Below are 13,863 nucleotides of genomic sequence, written 5' to 3'. Positions count from 1 at the left end.
TATCAAAACCTTTTCAGTTTTGCTTTCAAGACTATTGACCCAATGCTAAACTGAGGTAATGTTACTCTATGAGATTGGATTCAGTCACAGGGACCAATACGTAAATGTGCAATAAAAAAATAAAAAAACATACCGACACAGCACATTTGACACAGTAATTCTGAACAAAAATGATCTACAACACTGATTACCAGAGGCCTTTGTCGGCCTTATAATGAAGCACGCTGAAGCAATACAAGACTTCTCTGACAATACAAACATCTAAGCTGCTTCCAATTGTGATGATGTTACATGTAGTAAACCACTTTACAGATGACCTGAACACATCTCATACAAAAGCAGCCCATGTCTCATCATGTCTTCCAAAAATTCAGGCCTCCGTTTATGCATGGCTGAGAGAGCATTCCAAATAACAGGGTTAACAATGAATCCCAAAAAGCCCTTCTAATCCATACAAAATCCTGAGTGAATTTCTATTAATGTTCCTCAGTTGCCCATGTCAATACAGCACAAGTATGTGTTTCAAGTGTACCATGCGATGCCAGTGCTGATAGAGGGCTTTGGCAGGGCTATATAATGTTATGTTGAATAAGTCATCCATTTCATCTATACGGGTGCATTCCAAGAATGCAATGGCTAACAATATATTCTCAATGCATTCACACCCAATTTGTAAGTCGCTCTGGATAAGAGCGTCTGCTAAATGACGAAAATGTAAAAATGTAAATAGCGCTGTAGATGTTTTTAATTGGTATATGTTCCGTTTATTCCTGTGTGTGGCAGTGTGCAAGAACAATTCTAAATTATATTAAATAAAATGTCAACTGACTCAAATTAAAACTTAATTTGAAAACAAAATTGACTGATAAGCTGTGGTACATTTTGAGCACGAGTGGCACAGTGGTCTAAGGCACTGCATCGCAGTGCTAGCTGTGCCACTAGAGATCCTGGTTCGAATCCAGGCTCTGTCGTAGCCGGCCGCGACCGGGAGACCCATGGGGCGGCGCACAATTGGCCCAGCGTTGTCCAGGGTAGGGGAGGGAATGGCCGGCAGGGATGTAGCTCAGTTGGTAGAGCATGGCGTTTGCAACGCCAGGGTTGTGGGTTCCATTCCCACGGGGGGCCAGTATGAAAAATAAAAATGTATGCACTCACTAACTGTAAGTCGCTCTGGATAAGAGCGTCTGCTAAATGACAAAAAATTTAATTTAAAAAAAAAAGGCACAACATTATCTCTGGTCCAGGGTGTTAGTGCGCATTATTAAAGGCACGGTCACTAACGCCCTGGACCAGAGCTACCACAAAATATAGGACCATGCCATCCCTTTTAGAGAGACTAGATCAGGTGTGTCAAACTCATTCCATGGAGGGCCTAGGCTTTTGGTTTTTCCTTTCAATTAAGCCCTAGACAACCAGGTGTGGGGAGATCCTTACTAATTAGTGACCTTAATCCATCAATCAAGTACAAGGAAAGAGTGAAAACCCACAGACACTCGGCCCTCCGTGGAATGAGTTTGACACCTGTGGACTAGATAGATGCTGCCTCATCATCATCAGGTAGTTTAGTTCAGACTGTTTGTCTGATATCATGCACTCCTTTGGACAAGCTCCTAACAGCACGTCAGTTAGAACGTAAACTGACTAGCATAGAAGTGCTGTGGTCATAATCATGACCCTCCACAGCTCCCTCTAAAACTCATGTGATGTCACATGCAGTCGACAATAGAACGGCAACGCCTGCATTCTTTCTTTCAAATTCCTTTATATCTATTGGTGAACTCAGCTGTGCACAATGCTAAACAATTTATTTAGACTTACACTCTATGCATGATCCTATTCCACCATATAAACATGTTACAAAGAACATTTATCTGTTAAATGTCCAATGAATGTGTGAACTGTCTCCAAGGAAAGAGTCAGTAGAGTTGTACTGTGTGTGGGCCATTCAGTTTCATAAACTATGACACAAGCTGGCACTGCATCACATCCAACCTAATTGGTGTTGATTTAATATCCCCCATGAATGTCAATTGAAGGGCTGGCAACAGTTGTGGGTATAATTGGTCATGGGGAGGCAGTAGGCTCGCTACCACTGGCTAGACCAGGGCAGGGCTTATGCTGACCTCTTCCAACACGTTATAGTAGAGTATGTACATTGACTGTGTACAAGCCTGTGTCAAGGACACTGCGAGACTGTGGGAATTTGAAGTCACAGTCCGAACGAGAGAAGAAGCAAGGGACAATCCCCATTGGCTGGTTCTGTCTGAGGCAGACGGATGCCTGCCCCTGGTGGAAAATAGATCTGAGGACGGGTGCATCTGCCTGGGATTAGAGGGTCAACGGACAGGAGACAGGTGTCAAGGCGTGCTGAAGGTGGGTGTGGTGTAGGAATCATGCGCAGGACGCAGAGGCTCAGTCCAAAGGCTTTAGTGCAATATATATTATATATATACAACAGAAGCACAATAAGCCTGAAGGCAAAATGCACGACGCACACAGGCGACAAAACGAATGACGCACAAACATGTGCAAACAACCCTCTCCAAAACACTGGAGGGAAAAATGTAGCTCCAAACACGAAACAGAAGCGCAATCACACACAACGACAAGCACACACAACGAGAACTAAATAGGACACTAACGAGGACTAACAAGACACAGGTGTACAACATCCAGACAAAACCAAACGAACATGAAACATGGATCGGTGGCAGCTAGTACTCCGGGGACGACGACCGCCGAAGCCTGCCCGAACCAGGAGGAGGAGCAGTCTCGGCCGAAACCGTGACAGTACCCCCCCCCCTTGACGCGCGGCTCCAGCCGTGCGCCGACCCCGGCCTCGGGGACGACCAGGAGGACGCGGAGCAGGGCGCGCGGGATGGTCCCGGTGGAACTCCGACAGGAGAGCTGGGTCTAGGATGTCACTCCACGGCACCCAGCACCGCTCCTCCGGGCCGTACCCCTCCCACTCCACGAGATACTGGAGACCCCCCATCCGGCGTCTAGAGTCCAAGATGGACCGAACGGTGTACGCCGGGAGCCCCTCGATGTCCAGTGGGGGCGGAGGAGTCTCCCTATCTCATTGTCCTGGAGTGGACCAGCTACCACCGGCCTGAGAAGAGACACATGGAACGAGGGGTTAATATTCTTATACTCAACAGGTAGATGTAATCTATAACACACCTCGTTCAATCTTCTCAGGACTTTAAAGGGCCCCACAAACCGCCGACCCAGCTTCCGGCAGGGCAGGCGGAGGGGTAGGTTTCTGGTAGAGAGCCAGACTCGATCTCCGGGTGCGTACACCGGCCCCTCACTGCGGTGGAGATCGGCGCTCGCCTTGTGACGAAGGACGGCCCGCTGCAGGTGGACGTGGGCAGCGTTCCACGTCTCTTCCGAGCGCCTCATCCAATCATCCACCCCACCGCAGGGGCCTCGATCTGGCTCTGCTGCCAAGGTGCCAGAACCGGCTGGTAACCCAACACACATTGGAAGGGGGTTAGGTTAGTAGAGGAGTGGCGGAGAGAGTTCTGGGCCATCTCGGCCCAGGGAATGTACCGTGCCCACTCCTCCGGCCGGTCCTGGCAATACGACCTCAGAAACCTACCCACATCCTGGTTGACACGTTCTACCTGCCCGTTACTCTCCGGGTGGTACCCTGAGGTAAGGCTAACCGAGACCCCCAAACGCTCCATGAACGCTCTCCAAACACGAGAGGTAAACTGGGGACCTCGATCAGACACTATATCCTCGGGTACCCCGTAATGCCGGAAGACATGGGTAAATAGGGCCTCAGCGGTCTGTAGGGCAGTAGGAAGACACGACATAGGGAGAAGACGACAGGCCTTAGAGAACCGGTCCACAACGACCAGGATGGTGGTATTCCCCTGAGAGAGGGGAAGGTCTGTCACAAAATCCACCGAGAGGTGGGACCATGGTCGTTGTGGAACGGGCAGGGGTTGTAACTTACCCCTGGGCAGATGTCGGGGCGCCTTACACTGGACACACACCGAGCAGGAGGAGACATAAACCCTCACATCCCTAGCCAAAGTGGGCCACCAGTATTTAGTGCTAAGGCAATGCACCGTCCGGCCGATACCCGGATGTCCAGAGGAGGGTGACGTGTGAGCCCAGTAAATGAGTCGATCCCGAATCTCGCGGGAACGCATCTCCGACCCTCAGGACACTGTGGAGGGCTGGGGTCGTGCACGCAACGCCGCTCGATTTCGGCATCGACCTCCCACACCACCGGTGCCACAAGGCAAGACTCCGGTAGTATGGGAGTGGGCTCAACGGACCTCTCCTCCGTGTCATACCGCCCGGGACAGCGCATCTGCCTTACCATTCTGGGACCCAGGGATGTACGTGATTTTAAATACGAACCTGGTGAGAAACATACTCCATCGAGCCTGGCGAGGGTTCAGTCTCCTCGCTGCCCGGATGTACTCCAGGTTCCTATGGTCAGTCAAAATGAGGAAAGGGTGTTGAGCCCCCTCAAGCCAATGCCTCCACAACTTAAGGGCTTGAACTACAGCTAACAGCTCCCTGTCCCCAACGTCATAGTTACGCTCCGCCGGGCTGAGCTTCTTAGAGTAAAAAGCACAGGGGCGGAGTTTAGGTGGCGTGCCGGACCGTTGAGAGAGAACGGCCCCTATACCAGCCTCAGACGCGTCTACCTCAACCTGAAAGGGTAATGCGGGATCCGGATGCGCTAGCACCGGAGCCGACGTAAACAGGTCCTTCAGTCTCCTAAAGGCCCTGTCCGCATCGGCTGACCACTGCAGGCGCACCGGACCCCCCTTCAGAAGGGACGTGATGGGAGCTGCCACCTGTCCAAAACCCCCGGATAAACCTCCGGTAGTAATTCGCAAAGCCCAAAAACTGCTGCACCTCTTTTACAGTAGTTGGGGTTTGCCAATTACGCACAGCGGACACACGATCCACCTCCATTCTCACCCCTGACGCGGACAACCGATAACCCAAAAAGGAGACCGACTCCTGGAAAAACAGACATTTCTCTGCCTTGACATATAGGTCGTGCTCCAACAGCCTCCTCAATACACGACGCACCAGGGTTATATGCTCGGCTCGGGTAGACAAGTACACCAGAATGTCATCAATGTACACGACCACCCCTTGTCCCTGCATATCCCGGAAAATGTTATCTACGAAGGATTGGAAGACTGATGGAGCATTCATCAACCCATATGGCATGACGAGATATTCGAAATGACCTGACGTGGTACTAAACGCTGTCTTCCATTCGTCACCCTCCCTAATGCGCACCAAGTTATACGCGCTCCTGAGATCCAGTTTTCTGAAAAACCGCGCTCCATGCAATGACTCTGTCATGGTCGCAATCAGAGGGAGAGGATAACTGTATTTCACAGTAATCTGATTGAGACCACGGTAATCAATGCACGGGCGCAACCCTCCATCTTTCTTTTTCACAAAAAATAAGCTCGAGGAGGCGGGAGAAGTGGAGGGCCGAATGTATCCTTGTCTCAAAGATTCGGCTATATAAGTCTCCATAGCTTTTCTCTCCTCTTGAGACAAAGGATACACATGGCTCCGTGGGAGCGCTGCTCCTGCCTGGAGATCAATCGCACAATCCCCCTGTCTATGAGGAGGCAACTGCGTCGCCCTAGTTTTGCTAAACACGAGTGCTAAATCCCCATATTCAGGCGGAATGTGCAGTGCGGGCACTTGGTTTGGACTTTCCACCGAAGTCGCCCCCCACGGAAACACCCAGACATCGCCCCTCGCACTGAGCAGACCACCCATCGAGAGCCCTCTGTTGCCACGAAATAGCAGGGTTATGGGTGCTTAACCAGGGAATCCCCAGCACCACTGGGTACGCAGGAGAGTCGATCAGATACAACTGTATAGTCTCCTCATGACCCCCCTGCGCACACATCCGAAGTGCCGCTGTGATCTCCCTGATCAACCCCGACCCCAACGGGCGGCTGTCTAAGGCATGAACGGGAAAAGGTTTGTCAACAGGTAGGAGAGGGATCCCTAACTCAAAACAAAACTTACGATCAACAAAATTCCCAGCTGCGCCTGAATCTACTAGCGCCTTATGCTGGGAAAGAGGTGCAACCTGTGGAAAACAAACAGGTATACAAAAGTGTGCAACAGAAAGCTCTGGGTAAGTGGGACGTCTACTCACCTGGGAGGCCCCCCCAGTGCGTGGCCTGTTGTCGTTACTCCCGGAGAACCCTCCCCAGCACCTGGCCGTAGTGTGCCCTCCACGACCGCACTTGGTGCAGGAGACAGGCCCCCTCGGGCTCTTCCTACTCCGTTCTCTAGCACCGGCACCCCCGAGCTCCATAGGGCTCGGCTCGGACGTGCCGGAGGGCGGAATGGACGGACTCCCCTCGGGACGTCCACGGGTGGCCAGCAGGGTGTCCAGACGGATGGACATATCGACCAACTGGTCGAAGGTAAGATGGGTATCCCTGCAGGCCAACTCACGTTGAACGTCCTCTCGTAGGCTACATCAAAAATGGTCGATGAGAGCCCGTTCATTCCACCCTGCATCCGCCGCTAGAGTCCGGTACTCTAGAGCGAACACCTGAGCGCTCCTCCTCCCCTGTCTCAAATGGACTAGACGCTCCCCGGCAACAACTCGGCGTAGGTGATGGTGTTGGCGTCCATCTTCCTCCACTCGGCGTTAGCCCACTCCAACGCCTTGCCCGTGAGACAGGAGATGAGGGCGGAAACGCTCTCGTATCCCGAGGGCACCGGGTGTACAGTGGCCAGGTAGAGCTCCACCTGCAGGAGGAACCCCTGACACCCGGCAGCTGTTCCGTCATACGCCCTCGGGAGCGAGAGCCGAATCCCCCTGGGTTCCGAACCTGGGACTGGTGGACCGACCGATGGGATGGACAGGGTAGGTGGAGGTGTGGGTACCCTGCTGGCCTCCCATCGGTGCATGATGTTGATTACCTCCTGTAGAGCGGTCTCCAGTTGTCGGATCTGGTCCTCTTGCCCACGGAGATGCTCCTCGAGCGACACAGGCGTCACTGCCGATCCTGCTGATTCCATTATAAGGTGTGTGATTCTGTCAAGGCGTGCTGAAGGTGGGTGTGGTGTAGGAATCATGCGCAGGACGCAGAGGCTCAGTCCAAAGGCTTTAGTGCAATATATATTATATATATACAACAGAAGCACAATAAGCCCGAAGGCAAAATGCACGACGCACACAGGCGACAAAACGAATGACGCACAAACATGTGCAAACAACCCTCTCCAAAACACTGGAGGGAAAAATGTAGCTCCAAACACGAAACAGAAGCGCAATCACACACAACGACAAGCACACACAACGAGAACTAAATAGGACACTAACGAGGACTAACAAGACACAGGTGTACAACATCCAGACAAAACCAAACGAACATGAAACATGGATCGGTGGCAGCTAGTACTCCGGGGACGACGACCGCCGAAGCCTGCCCGAACCAGGAGGAGGAGCAGTCTCGGCCGAAACCGTGACAACAGGAGGCCACAAAATAAAGCTGCCGATAAACACTGCTAGTCTGAAAGGACACCCAATTTTAGGGGGACTGTTTCAGACAGACAGTACATCCACAGGGAGACACTCGTTGTATCATCAAACTCAGTTCTCCAGGTAAAAAGTGTACATTGAATTATAAGGCACAAGGGAGTCCTGTCCAATGTTGTAAAGAGAAGGGCATGTACTGTCGGTGGGACACAACAAATCAAGATATGGAATGGTTCAGTGGGTGAATTCATGAGCATACAACATAAAAATCGGCGTAACCGAATTCTCATAAAGGATCATTTGCTACTCTGACAGGTGAAAGGTGATCTCTCATCTAGAAGAGTATTTCTTCCCAGTCATCACAAACCACCAACCGTCCAGGAATGAGTCGGGAGCTTTGCCAAAGAGTGCTGAACAACTTCTGTGCTCTCTCTAGTAATCAGGTTACCAAGGGGGAACTCAACAGGTGTTCTGGCCAAAGAGACGGTCAGTTTGCAAGGATATTGAGAATTCATTTGTATGTATTATAAAAACAAATATAATATATTATGAGTGTGTGTGTGTAAATTCATTGAAAATGACATGCTACTATGAGCTAATCATGCATCTATGGCTATGACCAGATATAGAGGCTCCGCTGATGACCATTTATTTGCAGAACAATGGGCCCAGTCAAGACACTGGTCTGGCTGGCATATCAATAGCAACATGATTACAAATAAAGCTGTTTAAATTAATTATTTACGACAGTGCTCTACTCTTGACAACTCAAATGGCACCATATGAATAAGCTCAAACTTTGACCACCATGTGTTTTCTACTAGGAATAGGCTAGTCTACAATATGGCTGAACAAAGTGAAGCCCTGATACCTGCATGGTAGCCTACGACTACATGGGAAGCAAAAAAAATATGAACAGACATACAGTACATAACTGCAAGTTCAAGTTTAATAAATTAGTTACTTTGGAAATTCTGTTGAAATATGACTTTGATTTATGGATAGTACAAATTGAGTAACCAAATAGTTATTACAGTGCATAAATGTTTCTGGTGTCACTGAGAAGAGTCCAGGTATTGGGCCAGACTTAATAGCGAGGCTAAAAAGGAGAATTAGTGTAAACAAAGTAAAGCAGAGCTGTAACTGCACAACGACAACTATTCCTGTTCGTTTTCCATTAGGAGTGCCCAAGGGTAAACACTGGAAACCTTCAGTTCCTCAGTATTGATTTCCAAGGAAGATGTGTATGTGACCAATAAAATGTGATTTGATTTCCAAGGAATACTTTCCACCTCCATTTTAGCATAGTTACATTTGTTGAGGGACTTGAAATCAAGTACCGGTATTTCTGTTTGGCTCTCATATTTTACATCGAAACAATTGTATTTCACACTGATTGAAATAATGGGCAAAGCAGAAAAAATTAACACTGAAGCGTTGTCCAAACCTATTTGCAAAAAATCACTTTAAATAATCTTAGACTTAAATATGATATTAGAGACCATGTTAAATGGTGAACAGCAAAAATTGAATGGTAAGTCGTAGACATCTGAAGTCCATGAAAAGCTGTACTCCAGATAATATTCCATGTCATTGACATAACATGGCAGTGTTCAGTCCTGCTGGGTCAGGGGCTGCTGGGCCAGAGGCTGCTGACAGTCTGAAGGCTTTGAGAGAGGCACACAAGTTCTCCTTCATCTCACCTCTTAATTCAACTTCTTGTACTTCCTCATGTGTGATGCAATGGAAGAGGAAATCTCAGCGCTCCTCTTGTTCTGTCCAAAATACTCCTTGAATTCTCCGTCTGGACCAACTAGGTACATGATGATTGTGTGATCAACCTGCAATCAAGAATAAAGGAGGTTTCGTTTAGATATCAATTCAGCTGGGAAAAGTGGGAATTCCTACTTTACTATGAACCAATGAGAGTTATGAATAAGGGCAGGATCAGACGATGAACTCACAATGTAGTCGTTGTCTTCATCCTTTGGTCCCTGGCTGTAGTAGACTCTGTAGGCTCGAGAGACCTGCTCAATTTGGGGCATTGTCCCAGTCAGCCCAATGAGCTTAGGGGAGAACTCTGGGGATAGAGGACAGAGGGGGAATGTTATTGTTCCACCAATGTGAGTCTAAGTCCCCCTTTTACCATAACATGGAAGCAACAGTAGTTAATGGCTTGTTCTCTTTACCTTTCACATATGTCCCCATGGCCTCAGGTGTGTCCCTGTCAGGATCAATAGTGATGAGGATGGGGGTCAGGTTTGGAAGAGACTGTATCCTGTCTGGGAAACATGGAAAGACATGGTGTTAATCACAACATATCTTCAGTGCATCCCTGGGTTCTAGCATTAACATTATGCTTTGTGAAGACATTTGATATGAGTGACTGACTGGCTACTCACTCAACCATCTAATTGCCATGACATTCATAATAATTCACATGACATATGATGCATCATAAAAGATGTTTAAAATAAAACACTTTACCTATTTCATCCACCACCTCAATCATTTTCTCGATTTCATCAGGACAGATGTCAGGGCAGTGTGTAAAGCCAAAGTAGATAAGGACCCACTGGCCGAGGAAATCCTCACTTTTACAGGATTTATTATTCTGATCCACAAGAGAGAATGGACCCCCAAGCGCTGGTTTCCCCATTGACTTTGTCCTTTCTCTTTCAATCACTGCAGTGCACGTGTAAAAAAGACAACATGTAAAACAGATTGTTACCAACATGTACAGACACTGATGATTATCTCCAGGAGAACTTCAGTTCGGAACATTAATTAATGTGTGTAAATCCACTGTTGGATGTAGCCTACTGCATGATGGTGAGTGCACCGAGAGGTGAAATGTCCTTACATTCTTCTTTTTCCTTCTTGAAATATTTCATTCCGGCAAGGAGAACACCCCCAAATGCAAATGTTATTGCTAATGATTTCCAAGTCACTGGCTGCAGAGGATAGATGGATGGAGACAGGCAAAGCAACAAGGTTAAAGACAAAGCAAAAGGCTGTGTGCTTTGTTTTATCCAGGTTTTATCAGGTCCCCCAGATTATTTTACATATCAATCAGAAGTTAATTGGTACATTACATACCCCTGTCTTTTTGGTTTTATCACCAGAAGGGGGCGGTGGAGGTAAAGAGGAGAATGATCTTGAGTCGTGAAAAGACAACCACCGTGATGTCCTACAAGTCCAACTCCCGCCTAGGTTTACCTGTGTAGTGCATGAATACACACAATATGTTAACATGATGGATAGGTACAACGATATCTGTCTTCAAGCTGTTAGTCATTCCGCGAACACATTTGATCATAGTCTGAGTGTTGTGAGCCATGCATGACCTACCAGCCCGTGTACTGTCCGTGGTGAGAGATCTGTGTACGGAGAAACAGTCATTCTCGATAACGCGCGTGTAAAGCTGCATATTGTGCTCACAACTTGGTGCGAAATCATACGATTTAACAATCGACATCTCAAAGTCTGATACGATATTAAGCCCACTGCCATGATGTTGAGCTAGTTTGTCAAGAACTCAATGCGGAAGTGGTGGCAGAATTTTACACAACGTTAATCATGAAGGTAAAAACGCATACAAATTCCTGATCTTGGATCAGTATACTATGTACAACGATGCTCATTGACCGAGTGGCTCGCAATAGCAACCATTTAAGCTGACCCTGGACCTGCCGGCGAACAGTTATTTCTGGCTGTTAGAACCGGAAATTACGCACCTAAGTCCTTTTTTTGTGCTGTGGTCTCTGGGCGCTATTGACATCTAGCTATCGTAAAATACAGTAAAGTACATTTACTTTTTTAATTGGCAGTAGCCTACTTCTGCTGCCAACTTTAACAAGTTAGGAGCACCAAACACAAAAGGAGTTTGATTTAGCTATAGCCTACATTACTTTTAAGGCATATCTCCTGTATCTATCGAGGCCCAGTGGTGATAAATCAAAATACCAAATTATTTGGAGCCTTGAGTAGGCTACAGTACATGCATTTCTTTCAATTTAGATTTCTGATGCAAAAATAAAAAATAATACAAAAATTCAATTTATATTTCTTATTAAATTGCTTTATTTTACTGTGATTCCACCAGATATCACCACAAGTGCAATGGGTTGCCTACAACAACAAAATGGTCAGAAAGAGAAACATATGATTCCAGTAAAAAAGAAAAATTTGTCAATCATATACAATATATATTATAATTGATGACATTTCGTCACTTATTTGGATGTCAAAAACACTGCTGCTAAACCATACGTGTCTTTTTAAACAATGCATCCATGATTTCACTGACTGCCGTCATTGGCTTTTTATTTACAAATGTACACATTAGTAGTATTCCATACTGTAGAAGCCTCTGTAGCTAGGTCATATCCTCTTGTAAATGATCCATCACGCATGAGATGTTGCTCACTCGTCACTGGACTATCTTAATGAATGGATATCTACAGTGCAGTTTTACAATGCGAGGGCCAGCTGGTCCTCAGCTCCTTGTTAATGTAGTAGTACAGCCAGCCACAAAGGGGAAGATTGTGATGGCAACAGCAGCAGACAGTCTGAAAGCCCCAATAGAACTAAAAGAAAATAGTTACAGCAGTACAGATATCAGTGATGTACAACAGAGTTTGATACTTTTTTTAAAGAAGGTATTGCATGTTGGGATAAGGTCCAAATCTATGTCGAAAGTCCTTACCTTCCAGAGTGTTGACACAGGAGAAGCCAGACAAGTATCAACATGAGACCAGAGAATTCCCTGGGGATAGAGAGAAACAGGTGTGACCAAAAATAATAATTGAACACAATGCTCATCTAAACAGAAAACGATTGTGATTGTGAGACTATACCTTCCCTCCTCTTGCTGGAAGATATTTGTGATGCCCTCTTTATACAGAGTCCATCCCATCATGAAACAACAGCAGTCGAAATAAGCACATGAAGTTGAGCAATTCTCCTCCAAAGTACTGTCTCTGAAAAACAGTCTCTCAACCATTTAAACATTCAGAGGGCAGTGCATGCAGGCTCATGCATGAATATTTCTAGCTTTTAACTACACTGTCTTGATATAGCCACAATACACTAAACAGTCAATGGCCTTTTTCACTGGCCAAAATGTTAAAATTGAAATGTTATTTAATAGGAAAAGTAGTCAAAAGTAATTGATGGATCTCTATTAATCCATAATGTCCACATACCTGTTACATGTGGTTTAATGCCAACCAATAAACACAGATTTGCTGGAATAGCATAGGCAACCTGGAGATAGAAAAGTGGATTATTGTATAAAAAAAATAATTTAAAAAAGCCCTTTGATAATAGTAATTCATTAAAAACATTAAACGATGAACCGAAAAAAAAAAAAGCGTGATCCTACCATCCATAATACTGCATCCGGATCGTTAATCTGTGCCAATAAAAAACACAAAGGATAAAACATGGGATTTACTCAGTTGGGCCCAACATTCAGAGACATACACCATGTTATCTCATTAAATTACTCTACTAAATCCATGAGTTATCAACAGAAGCAGATATGCCTACAGGTCATGCCAAATACAGTAGGCTATAGATACAAAGTATCTCAAACAATGTAACGAAATAAGGGAATCACTTGCCTGCACATAACTTGCTAGAGCAAAGAACAATGACATGCATACATTGCAAACTCTCCAAATTATCAGAGAAAAGTTTGTTTTTGTGTACTCAATTTCACTAGGTTCGTCCATTGTCACGGTCTATAATTACAGAACCAGTTTCTCGTAATCAGCAGTTCAACAGCAAACTTTCCTCATTGACGTTGAACCATAAACTCTGCGTTGAATCCTTTACCGTTAATTTTTAGTGTGAGGTTTGGGATATGAAGTTTCGACAAGTGAACATTTATAGGCCCGATTGCGAAATCGACAAGACTCGTTGTTTTCTTCCTTTCTTTCTGAAGACTGCTTTCTGAATATAGATGAATAGGGAAAACGATTGCAAGCTACCTATGTGTTACTGTGACATTAAATACTAATTTGGCTACTTTAAAATAAAATAAACTATGGACAGTATTACACACTACTTAAACTGATTTTAATCTGACATATTACTGTTTACTGTATGGTCATTTATAGCCTAATACAATTAGGCTAGAAATCGCCCCAACCCACTGATACACGGTCAGATATTTGTCTTCCCCCTAGTGCTTTAGGTTAAAACTTGCGGTATGGAAATCTGAGCCTAGTTTGTGTTCCTCGAACTCAGTCCACACACACGCAGCAGCTTCGCGTTGGAAGCTGTGGGTGTTCACGTTCGCAAGTGACATTTGGTCAGCTGACTGAGTCTTGACCAGAGACTGAAGAGGA

At 46.2% G+C, this 13,863-nt stretch overlaps 2 protein-coding genes across 2 annotated transcripts; both read right to left on the bottom strand.

The window, feature by feature from the left end:
- Positions 1–8,438: 8,438 nt before the first annotated feature.
- Positions 8,439–11,107, bottom strand: LOC121560417 (protein SCO1 homolog, mitochondrial-like). Its single transcript, XM_041873401.2, has 7 exons — positions 10,859–11,107; positions 10,607–10,726; positions 10,371–10,461; positions 9,995–10,192; positions 9,697–9,789; positions 9,472–9,587; positions 8,439–9,348 (listed from the first exon to the last, which is right to left on the bottom strand). The coding sequence occupies exons 1-7, from the start codon at positions 11,018–11,020 to the stop codon at positions 9,214–9,216; spliced, it is 915 nt and encodes a 304-aa protein (XP_041729335.1). The 5' UTR covers positions 11,021–11,107; the 3' UTR covers positions 8,439–9,213.
- A 471-nt stretch (positions 11,108–11,578) lies between these two features.
- On the bottom strand, positions 11,579–13,740 carry tmem220 (transmembrane protein 220). The gene is given in 8 exon segments (XM_045216348.1): positions 11,579–12,038; positions 12,041–12,096; positions 12,216–12,275; positions 12,367–12,433; positions 12,436–12,489; positions 12,715–12,775; positions 12,894–12,923; positions 13,135–13,740. Coding segments are annotated over 8 exon segments (510 nt in total). The 5' UTR covers positions 13,246–13,740; the 3' UTR covers positions 11,579–11,967.
- Between the last annotated feature and the right edge of the window lie 123 nt (positions 13,741–13,863).

Source organism: Coregonus clupeaformis, unplaced genomic scaffold (genome assembly GCF_020615455.1).
Source record: "Coregonus clupeaformis isolate EN_2021a unplaced genomic scaffold, ASM2061545v1 scaf0688, whole genome shotgun sequence".
Classification (NCBI taxonomy): domain Eukaryota; kingdom Metazoa; phylum Chordata; class Actinopteri; order Salmoniformes; family Salmonidae; genus Coregonus; species Coregonus clupeaformis.
The sequence above is the reverse complement of the archived record's forward strand: the minus strand, read 5'-3'. Positions and strand labels throughout refer to the sequence as shown.

Bases quoted from the DNA above. Each gene is read 5' to 3' on its own strand.
- LOC121560417 (XM_041873401.2), bottom strand. From the start codon at position 11,020: ATGGCAGTGGGCTTAATATCGTATCAGACTTTGAGATGTCGATTGTTA. The intron at 10,727-10,858 runs GTAGGTCATGCA...TGCACTACACAG, and splicing joins CACGGACAGTACACGGGCTG to GTAAACCTAGGCGGGAGTTG. The intron at 9,588-9,696 runs GTAAAGAGAACA...CTCTATCCCCAG, and splicing joins CATGGGGACATATGTGAAAG to AGTTCTCCCCTAAGCTCATT.